This window comes from Mercurialis annua, linkage group LG4 (assembly GCF_937616625.2).
Source record: "Mercurialis annua linkage group LG4, ddMerAnnu1.2, whole genome shotgun sequence".
In the NCBI taxonomy this organism is placed as follows: domain Eukaryota; kingdom Viridiplantae; phylum Streptophyta; class Magnoliopsida; order Malpighiales; family Euphorbiaceae; genus Mercurialis; species Mercurialis annua.
This window is the reverse complement of record NC_065573.1, coordinates 27,932,856-27,944,295: the sequence shown is the minus strand read 5'-3', so window position 1 is coordinate 27,944,295 and position 11,440 is coordinate 27,932,856. Positions and strand designations below refer to the sequence as shown.

Below are 11,440 nucleotides of genomic sequence, written 5' to 3'. Positions count from 1 at the left end.
GAAGAGATTCAGAAAACCGAGTAACTTCACGAAGTGGCGAAGAAAAGAACGACGAGAGAAGTGAACTAAACGCAAGGAAAAACGAACCAGCATAAGATAAAGAAACTCTTACAAGAAGCAAAAAATAAGAAAAAGAAGCAGAAAAAATGCCCACAAAGCACAATCAAAGAAGAGATGCTTACCAACTCACATGAGCCTTGTGGCTATATGCCATAAACTTTAAATTCATTGATTCTATCAAATTCATGAATTTCAAAAACTCTCAAAACAGAAACTCTTTATTAATAAACTCTCTTCGTTATGAATTTTTTTCCATTGTTGTTATAAATTCTTAATTCTATCAAGCAGTTTAGAATTATTTTTTAGTTTGCATATTATGATTTTTGGTTGATTGAGGTTCTCTGTAGTTAAATCGACGGTTAAAAATATAGCATTAAAAATTTAAGTTTTAAGGTTATATTTCCTCCTATAAACGTTCTCTCTTCTCAACTATATAAAACAATTAGTTTAAAGGTTATAATAATGCATTCAAAATTTGAAAAAAATGAAATTTTGTTAATTTATTTATCTTTATTTTTAAATTTTTATAGCTTTATTTAATTTATAATTAAGGTATATCAAGTAGTTTAATTACTAATTTGTGATTCTTTACCATTTGATTTGGTTAGATATGATTAAATTTATTTTAGTGCAATATTTTTTGAAAAAATAATAATCATTACATCTGTATAAATATTAAGAGTAATTTACTTCTAAATTACATAAAAATACATACTTAAATGTCACGATCCAAATTTATGAGTCGCAACTGACGATAAGAAACATGAGTGATTGCTCCGGCACCCGTAACTTATCTAAAGATCTATAGATTTTACACGTATATATGCATAACATGTTATATCAAACTTAATTCCATTTTTAAAAAAAAATCATCTTCTTTTGTAATTCACCAATCATGTCACGCATGCAAAACAATCCGATTTCATTTTTCTTTACTCATCATGGTATACTACTCATGGATGATACTAACTTTCCCAATTCGTGCACATTTCTTTTCTTTAATTCAGCTAACATGCTTATTTTCCGAATCATATTGTACTAAATATGGAAAATCATTTCATATAAACATTGATTCCATAAACGATGTCACACTATCATGTTAGGCGTATATATAAACAAACATGATAATCGTCATCCAAAATACACAAGTCAGTCTTTACAACTGACTGCTAATGTCACCACTGCGGATTTACTAGAAGCAAATAGACTGTACATACTTCAAGATTTCAAAATACCATCTGAAGAATAACAAGTTCGGAAGTCAACTCAAAAACATGAACTAAAAAATTGATGAGTTTGTACATTTACTAAACATTAATAAAAAGAAATAATAATAATAATAATACATATATATAACCGTATACTGAAATAAAAAAAACCCTAATTCTCGATTCACAGCGATCACCTCGAGTCACATTTACTCATAATCTCATAATCCAAGGGTTAACCAGGGGTTACAACCACAAACACTACTTATAGCCGGGGACCTCCATTGCCTTTAACCATTCGGACAAGAGATAAGCAAACATTTGTCGTCATAAATGACCAAGGGCGTACAAACATCTGTCTTCTGATTTATTTTCAATGTCTTAACAACGGATACGCAAACAAATACTGTCACAAATGACCAGGGACACATAACCACAACCATTAAGACTTTCCATTATTTTCCTTCCCAATTATCTCATTTAGTTTAATTCAATACATACTTACTTATGTTATTAGTCTATACGTAGTTATATTATTGCCCAATAGGTAAGCTCATTTTGTCGGAACTATATCGGCTCTTCAAAACATATATGACATATATTTTCCAAATATTTCGTATATATATAAAATAATTCATAACATTAAGGGTTAATTACAAATTAATACAGAAACTTTATCCCAATTTGCAATTACAACACGAACTTTAAAACTTGGCAAATTGGTACACCGATTTTTATTTTTTGACGAATTGATACACCGAACTGGAAAAACACTAACGTGGACATTGTCATATACAGCCACGTGCTGTTATATGATTGGTCGATGTACTAATTTGCCAAAAAAATGAAAGTCAGTGTATAAAATTGCCAAGTTTTAAAGTTCGTGTTGTAATTGCAAATTAGGGTAAAGTTCGTGTATTAATTTGCAATTAACCCTAATATTAATGTCAAAAAGTAAAGTACAACTCACAAATCGTGCGCCTCCTCTTGGCAATACGAACTTACAAATGTTCGGATCCCTGATGCGTCAAAATGCGACGAATTTAACAAATGCGAATGAATTAAAATTTGTACATAACCCACGTACTCTTATCCTAACTCTAGAATAACAATTAAACTCAAATACCATACACATAGCATTTTAGTGTTATAATACAAATCATTTCATTTTTGAAACTTTATTTTCTTTTCATATCTTGTAAATTGTTATTGACTTTAGCTCTGTTAAAACATTTTTTCCACGATAAACTTCTTTATAATAATATTTTATGAAATATCTTTCCTTTTCTTTTCCACAAAACTTCTCGTACTTCGTCGGCCGAGTATTCCGCTCAACGCTCGACGACATTGGTTCAACTTAAAATTTTCGTAACCCATCAGTTTGGTATTTCTTACTAGCCCAGTTCATTCAACGGAACTTGCTCACAAATTCAATAAATCATTTTTCCAATGCCAACATCAAAATCGTTTCTTTAAAATACTAAAAATGATAATTTCTCTATTAGGAGTATAAACCTATAAAATCTTTAAAATTTATATATATTCAACTCCTTTCAATTTTCCATTCTTATTTCAAATAATAACTTTCAAAGTATTTTCGTCATACCATATGTTCCAATAAAGCTCTAGTGGCTAAAATATTAGGTTTTAGGTAAAAATATCAAAAAGTTCCTGAACTTTTAATATTTTACAAATTCATCTTTTTTATTTTTCTTTACAGAATCATTTAAAATTTTCTATTCATAATTTTAGGTACCATTCAAGTCCCTAATCTTAAAATTATAGATTTGTAAAAGTTATAAAAATGATCCTTGAATTTTTGAAGCTTACCCATTTGATTTAAATCTGTACTTTTAAACCAAATTACACCAAATCAATTCAAAATGATTCATAAATAACAAACCATCTCAAAACAGCCCCTTAACATAAAAAATACATACTTTTGATCAATTTTAAAAAGGGTTCTCCAATTTTGCAAACTAAAAATTTAACCCTCAAAATTCCAATTTTCACGAACACATCCAAATTCAATCAAACTTACACCAAACATAGAATTCACGATTTTAATCATGCCCATGTAATTATTCTCATGATCCAACCACAAAATCCCTTGCATGCATCCTCTTGAACATCAAATTAATGTAAAACACTTAAATACACATTCATTCATTTTAATCATTTATAATTCATGATAAAATCACCAAAATTATCAAGATTAATTTTAGGGTTAATGTCAAAAAAAATCAACTTTACACGTTTTCTCATTTTAATCACGAAGTTTAAATTTTCTCATTTTCATACACGAACTACCACTTTTTCCCAAATTCATACACGGTGTTGAGGTGACACTCATTCATTGGTGTAAAATGACCTCCATCTCAGCGAATTACACCAATGGAGCCGTGACATCTCAGCACCGTCCATGAATTTGAGAAAAAGTGGTAGTTCGTGCATGAAAATGAAAAAATTTAAAGTGCATGATTAAAATAAGAAAACGTATAAAGTTCGTGAATTTTTATAACATTACCCCTTAATTTTATTATCATTCTTAATCACGGATTTCAATTATTTCATCAAAAAGTTTAACATGGATCATACATGCATGTTAAAGTTATCAAAATTTAACTCAAAATCTCCATAAAACTCAAACCACTTACCCTCAAGACCAACTTAACAAAATAGTTAAAATGGGCTGTACCACTTACTCTGAAGACCAACTCCTTCAAATTTCAATCAATTCCACCGTGAGATTCAAAAGTTATCAATTTGCAAAGTCTATGGATCAATTTGATCAATTTCTTGAAGAAACTAACTTTGACCTAACATGCAACTTCAAATTACTAAGTTTGGTGATGATCAAAGAGTGTTTTAATGTTTGAGTATGTGTATGGAGGCTTAGGGTAGAGAATTAGGATTTTTGAGAAAGAAAGAAACCCTTAAAAGTAGAAAAATGAGTACAAAATGAATTAATCTCGAAATAGTCCTATTTATAGGCAATGCGGGCTGGTGATCGTTTAATTTTTTTTTTTTACAATCGTCTAGATAGTTGGACGATTCCAACAGTCAAATCACAGGTAATTCTCTTAGGATTAACATATCTCAAAATGATTCTGAACCAACTGTTTAATCGAGAAATATCACTATTTTACTAAACTGTGTCGGTTTTTGGAGAACATCTGAAACCTGACTATTATAAATTAAAACACATGGAATTGATTCTTGAATTAAATCCAAACTTTTAAACACCTGTTAAAATATTATAAAGTGTATATAATATTTATCAAAAATATTTGTTCTTAATCTTACAAATATCAAATACGAAAAACGCGTCAAAAATTACTCATTTCACGTTGGAACTCGACGAAACTTACGTCACTTGTGCAATTTATACGTCAATTGGATATGGGATATTGCACAAAAATATAATGTTATTAGGTATGTATAATGATATAAACTGAATTAGGTATTATATTTAGCAATTTTAACATAAACTAAAAAGAATTATCATTGAATACTTTATTGTTTTTAAAAATATCAAAAGATTGTATAAAAAATTTCTTATACACCGTAATTATTGGGAAATATCATCAATTTTACTAAAATGAAACCAAGTATAACTCAAGTAAATTATAAAGCTAACTAGACACATATATTATAGGAAACAATTAAACGTGTATTATTGAATTTATTTATACCACCACACTTTCATATAAAATTAGAGTTGAAATCAAAGAAATTAAAATTAATCAGAAAAAAGTTGGCAATAGTTAAACACACGAGCTTATGAAGTAAAGCTGGTCCATGCCAGGCTGAACCACTTCATATAGCAATCCTATTTAGGTCAATTTGTTTGTGGGTTATTAAAGAGGGTCCAATGTAGTTTGTACTAAAAGTATGAAACTAACTGGCAGGTGCACCTATAATGCTGATTTTATAAGATAGATAAACTATATATACTGATTTTTAAATTAAGAATATTATTTTAAATTTAAATTTATAAAATAAATCATTATTTAACATATGTTCTATACATGTAGGTTCGTCTATGAAAATAAGAACATATAATTTGATAAAGGTAAAAGGAATGAAAAACCCTCGTAGTTTTCACAAAAATACAAATCATCCCTTTTACTTTTTAGGACATAATTAAACCTTCTTTGTTTTCAAATAGAACAGATAACCCCTTTCATCCAACATCATTAGAAACACTCGTTAATGACTGACATGGTCTCTCATAATCATATAGAAAAGAATTTCAAAAAGAATTTTAATATTTAAAATATTTACCAAAAATTTGAGGGGGTAAGTGTCCCAAAAGTAAATTAAAAGGGTATATTCGTTCGATTTTAAAATAATAAGGGTTTAATTGTTCAATTTTAAAAATACGGGGCTTAATTGTACCCAAATAAAGTAAAAGGGCTGATATGTACTTTGAAAAAAATTCGAAGGTTTTTTATACCTTCTGCCTATGATAAATTATGATCTTATATTGTAAAATTTTCAATTTCATTAATAATTAATAAAATGTTGTTTATCTTTCAAATTAAGGATATAATTGTGTTGATACGTTATTTTGAAGATAAGATTACTTGTTTTACAAGAAATCAGAAGGACAACGATTTTTAGAACTTGTTCTTATAAAAAGTTCAAACGCATTTTATAATTTTCAAAGTAATTTTCTTATTGAAATAAAAATTTATTTTAAATTCAACAGCTAGATAATGTACTTGGCTGATTTGTTTTTTGTTGGAGTACAATGTCATCAATGGCCAACTTATAAATTTGTTTAAAGTGATTAAAAAAATAATTTTTTCTTTAAAGATAAATGAATATTTTATCAAATTTTATATTAATAACATTATTTTAAATAAATTAAATTTATAAATGAACAATTATTACTACGGTCATTGTCCTACATATTGGCATTTATGATGAAAACTGCCAAGACAAATAAAAAGAGCATGGAAACTGTTTATGATAAGATAAAAAGCCAAAAAAAAATGTCTAATAAGATTATACAATTTATTTTTTTGCCAAAGAATAAAATTATACAAGTTAGTAATGGCATCTTGTATAGTCTTATGTGGATAAAGAAACAAGTGTGCCTGGCTTGGCTGCTCCAGTAAATTGACCCAACATTGGAACAATGCAAGAGTTTTTGTAAATATTTCATGTGTTTCTAGTAATTATGTAAAAATCTCTATAAAATTTACTTTGGGCTAAAAGAAGCTCATAACTCAGCCCAATCAAAACTAGATTGAACACTCCTAATCTCCTACTAATTTTTTTTCTTCAAAAAGTCTCCTACTAATCAGAACCTTCGATTTAAAGTACTTAATTCATTTAAGATGTTATGTTCGTGTTAAGTCCAAGTATATTAATTTTGTGTAAATGTGCAATGCACCGTCTTTAATGTCTATAAATGAACAATTCGATTCAAAAATAAATTTATACATGAATAAAATAAAAATAAATTTATTAAGGACCAGTTAAATAAAAGTCGAACAATACAAGAGCGGGTACACGAGTTAAGCCACACTATTTGTATGAAATTATGAATAACAAAGTAAGCTGCATACCAAGATGGATTTAAAAGAAACTCCAAAATGGCATCAGATTTTTTCAGAGTTTACAAAACAAACCACAAACTCTATAATCAACCACCAAACTTCACAAAATCAATATTTAAGAGAAACCACACTAACATCATCTAAAACAGGACCACACATATGACCATAATCATTCAATTTAGTATGATAATAAGCACTATAAAATGTAATTCTAGTCCTCTCACCACTAGCTTGGAACTTTAAACTTGAAACCTTGAACCCACCTTTTCCCTTTGATTCAAACCCAACTTTCAATGTTTCTTTAGCAGCAAATGCTTCAACCATCATTGATCCATGGCAGCCATTTTTGGCATCTCCAATTGTAAATGTGAGATTGTAAAATTTGTTTGGAATTGTTCTGATAATTTGTGCAATTGCACTCTCTCTTCCTGCTACTAATTCTATTGCAGCAAATCCTGATGGGACAGAGAAGTGTTTTGAGTCAATGTATTTTACTGGTTTTAGTGATTCAATTATCCAACCAGGAAGTGGTGAGATTAGATCTGTTTGCTTTGGTGGGAGTAGGACTCCTGTTGAGAAGTTCTTGAATACATGAGGTCCATATTCAAATCCACCATTCTTCACTAGGTTTCCTGCTTAAAAAGGAATAGGTCAATGATCAAAAAATAAAAAAAACACTAATATGATTATATATTGGCTTAATTACTTAAAAACCACCCACCTTGAACTTTTTTTTCATTTATACCATGACCTAGGAAAAAGTTCATTTATACCATGACGTATGTGTTTATGTTTCACCTCTACCCGAGGCACTAAATTAACCTCTTTTCATTTTAAAAAAAGTTCAAAATAGTCCTTCATTTAGAGAAAAATTCATTTCTAATTAATCTCTAATTAGTTTAGGTTAAAAATGAAGAACTATTTTAAACTTTTTTCTTAATGAAAAGAAGTTAATTTAGTGCCTCGGGGTAGAGGTGAAACATAATACATACGTCAGGGTATAAATGAACTTTTTCCTAGGTCAGGGTATAAACGAAAAAAAAGTTCAAGGTGAGTGGTTTTTAAATAATTAAGCCTTATATATTCAAGTATTATTATACAAAATTTTATATCATAGTGTTTTATAAGGCGTATGAAATTATAAATATGATAGTTTAAGAAAGAACAAAGGGTCAACGCACCCCCTAAGCTTATAACACGGGGTCATCTAATCCAATTTATACTTTTTTGAGCAACTAACCCCAAAACTCTTCAATTTTGGGTCAAATAACCCATAATTATATTTTTAAAATGTGTAAAATATAAATCGGAGGCGATGGATGCAAAAAGGTAATTAGATATTTCCCTAATTGTTGCGATATAATTATTTTAAATCTATTTTTTAAAATAAAAATATAAATTATGGGATTATTTGACCCAAAGATGAAGAGTTTTGGGGTTAGTTGCTCAAAAAAGTATAAATTGGGTTAGATGACCCCGTGTCACAAGTTTAGGGGGCGCGTTGACCCTTTGCTCGTTTAAGAAATATAAGAACATTTAAAATATAAATATTTGGTCAAAAGAATCAGTTTTGTAATTAATATGAGATGTTCATTTTTAGGGTTAGTGTAAAAAAGAATCACGAAATTTACACGTTGTCTAAATTACAAAACTGAGCTTAAAGTTACAATTAGATTCAATTGACTAAACCTACCGAGTTGTGTTGACCAAATAAATAAAGAAAACAAAGCAAAGAATCATACCTTCGGTATACTTAAGAGGAAGCATTTGCTTGATTGCAACAGCATCCAAAAGAGGACCACAAGTAGGATCTTCTTGAACACCAGGGTTATGAAATGTAACCTTAACAGCTTCAGAAACTGCCTTAAAAGCCAAAGCATAAGTATCACCACCGTCGCTGCTATAAAGGGTCTGAAGAGGAAGATCACTCGACTGACCAGGGACCGACACCCTCAGAACCTCGTTTTGGGCGCAAGTTCTCGTTGCGCCAAATGTTAAGGCGTAGAATGAACCTGTCTCGAGGTTCAAAGTTTGCGAGACTGATGCCTCATTGCCGAGCCTCACTGCGTGAACCCCGCGAGGAATTGCGAAGTAGAATCCACCTGGTTGCGGCCCACCTGAGACGTACTCCACCAAGCCGTTGATTTCCCACTTGGGGAGTGAGTATTTTCCTGTTATTACTGTTTTCTTTAGATTTGCTTTTGATGGCCCCTCTTCAAAGTCTCCATTCTCCACTAGCCCTGGAAAAGGCAAAAAGATGTGTCCACGATATTGATTAATCATGCATGGGATAGATTAATTTACTATTAGTTATTTTAATTAATTAAAGATAATTTTTTTAAATTAATTAAGTATTTAATTATACAAAACGAACAAATTTAAAAACTGAAATGATCTCATTTTAATTTATTTAAATATATAAAATATAATTCTTAATTAACCTAAAAATAAAAACTATTGTATTTGATTGATTAAAATGATAAATGCAATTTAATTGATCATGATGTATAAATTTAAGGACCGTATGCTCCTTTGTTCAATTTACAACTAATTAGCCTCTAGATTTTCACATTAACACCTAAAAATTGTTAGCAAGAGCTGAAATGATTAACATCAAACTGAATCAAAACCAAACTAAAATGTTATTTTTAAAACCTAAGATTAAATTATTGTTAATCAAATTAAATTGAACCAGTTAGTTTGATCAATTTTTTTAGTACAATCCGATTTGTACTAAAATGTAATTGAATTTTTTATACATAAACCAAACTAAATTAAAAAGAATTGTTTATTTTATATGTTAAAACCAAATTAACTGGATTTGTTAGTTTGGTTAAATTTAAAAAAAAATCGGTATACATAACATTTTCTCAATTATTATGCATACATAATTTAGTGATAATTATTATGGATTTCTAAATAGTAATTACATAAGAGGTGTGTTTGTACATAGAATTAGTAAAATTTAAATTTAAAATGAGAAAATGCATGAATATGATGCAGATCTGTATGCATTAGTAACAAAAATAAGTGTAAAAAAATGTTTTACCATCAAGAGGCTTAGCCAGAAGAGCAGAAGCTTGAGTTGAAGCATGGCAGAAACAGAGAATGAGTAGCAAAGAAACAGAGAGAAACAAAGCCATATTATTACGAGAAATAAATAAGCACCACCTTTCTTTAAAGAAACTGAAAAGTATAATGGTGGGTATGCAAAGTAGCGTACTAGACTCTTCTATTTATACAACAAAAGTTAGAAAATAAATGGTTAAAGAATTATATATGAAAAAAGTAAAGGTTGAGTGGTCTGATTTATTAAATTTCAATTATTTTTATTATTTTTATTTAAATAAAACTATAGTGTAAAATTTGATTAAATAAATACTCCCTTCTAGGCAGTTTCACAAGAATTAAAAAAACTAGTTAGTTATATTTAAATTGTGAAAATATTTTTAAATTACTCTTTTAATTTTTTGAAAAATTATTATGAATTAATAATCTGTAAAAATAAAATCAATGATTAGTTTACAAAAATTAAAGTTAGTGAAATGTACTCGTTCGATTTTTTAAGTTTTATTCTACTTAATTTAAATTAACTATTCTTTTTCATTCATATTAAATGTACATGTAATATTAATTTAATACGACTAGAGGTGTTACTTGTGACATAGATGACGTATAAAATTAATTTTGTTTTTATTTTTTTAAATTTTAAATTGATGATTTTTAAATGATACTAGAAAGAAAGAAAAATCATGTTAAAATCGCACCATATTAGGCGTGAGATGTGTATGTTTGTCTCAAATATTTCAAAAATCAAAGTACCGATAGTGACTTGTTGAATAATATGTCGGACCCCATATGACCTTTTTATTGGTTACCGTGATTAGCTCTATCTGTCGTAATTCTTTTTTGGTTTTAGACTCAACTTATTTTTGAGATAATTTTCATCCCTGAAGTTTTATCTCTTTCAAACTAATCCTTTTTTTTAGAAGAACTAATCCTTTTAGTTCAATTTATAATTATAACATCCTTAACTTTTACCATTCATTCTACAACTTTTTTTCTTCTTCTGAAAGTACCAATCCGTTTGCCTACAATAACATCGGATTAATTTCTACAGAATACTTTATTAGAATTTTTTTAAATAACTTCAAACATTATATAGATCTAATATTTTGATTCCATTCCTAGTGTCTACCCAATAATATTGCTTTGATATATGGGGAAAATAGTTGACTTCTCAATTTCATATTAAAAGGGAATAACTATCGGTATGATTTTGATTATTAAATGATTAATCAGAGATGTACAAGTTTCAGTACATGTAGCATAATTAATCTACATTATGTTTGTGCATGTGCTTACTGATACCCGCATATAATAAAATTATAGGCCTACTTGATAGTAAAATATGGTTTTTTTTTCTATTTCAAATCTAATAATAGTTTTTTTATGACCATCAGATGTTTGAAATGACATCTTTAAACTTTTCACATTCAGACTAATCTCCATTCTAGTTCGGTAGATCACTTGTGAGAGGGAAGACTCTGATTCCAAATTTTAAATGGCTGCATATATGAATACGGTTCAAACTCACAATCT

At 28.7% G+C, this 11,440-nt stretch overlaps 1 protein-coding gene across 1 annotated transcript; it reads right to left on the bottom strand.

The window, feature by feature from the left end:
- Nucleotides 1-6,796: 6,796 nt before the first annotated feature.
- Nucleotides 6,797-10,055, bottom strand: LOC126676301 (protein DUF642 L-GALACTONO-1,4-LACTONE-RESPONSIVE GENE 2-like). Its single transcript, XM_050370476.2, has 3 exons — nt 9,888-10,055; nt 8,581-9,078; nt 6,797-7,470 (listed from the first exon to the last, which is right to left on the bottom strand). The coding sequence occupies exons 1-3, from the start codon at nt 9,979-9,981 to the stop codon at nt 6,947-6,949; spliced, it is 1,116 nt and encodes a 371-aa protein (XP_050226433.1). The 5' UTR covers nt 9,982-10,055; the 3' UTR covers nt 6,797-6,946.
- Nucleotides 10,056-11,440: the final 1,385 nt, after the last annotated feature.

Bases quoted from the DNA above. Each gene is read 5' to 3' on its own strand.
- LOC126676301 (XM_050370476.2), bottom strand. From the start codon at position 9,981: ATGGCTTTGTTTCTCTCTGTTTCTTTGCTACTCATTCTCTGTTTCTGC. The intron at 9,079-9,887 runs GTAAAACATTTT...TGCCTTTTCCAG, and splicing joins TCTGGCTAAGCCTCTTGATG to GGCTAGTGGAGAATGGAGAC. The intron at 7,471-8,580 runs GTATGATTCTTT...CTTTTTAAGCAG, and splicing joins TCCTCTTAAGTATACCGAAG to GAAACCTAGTGAAGAATGGT.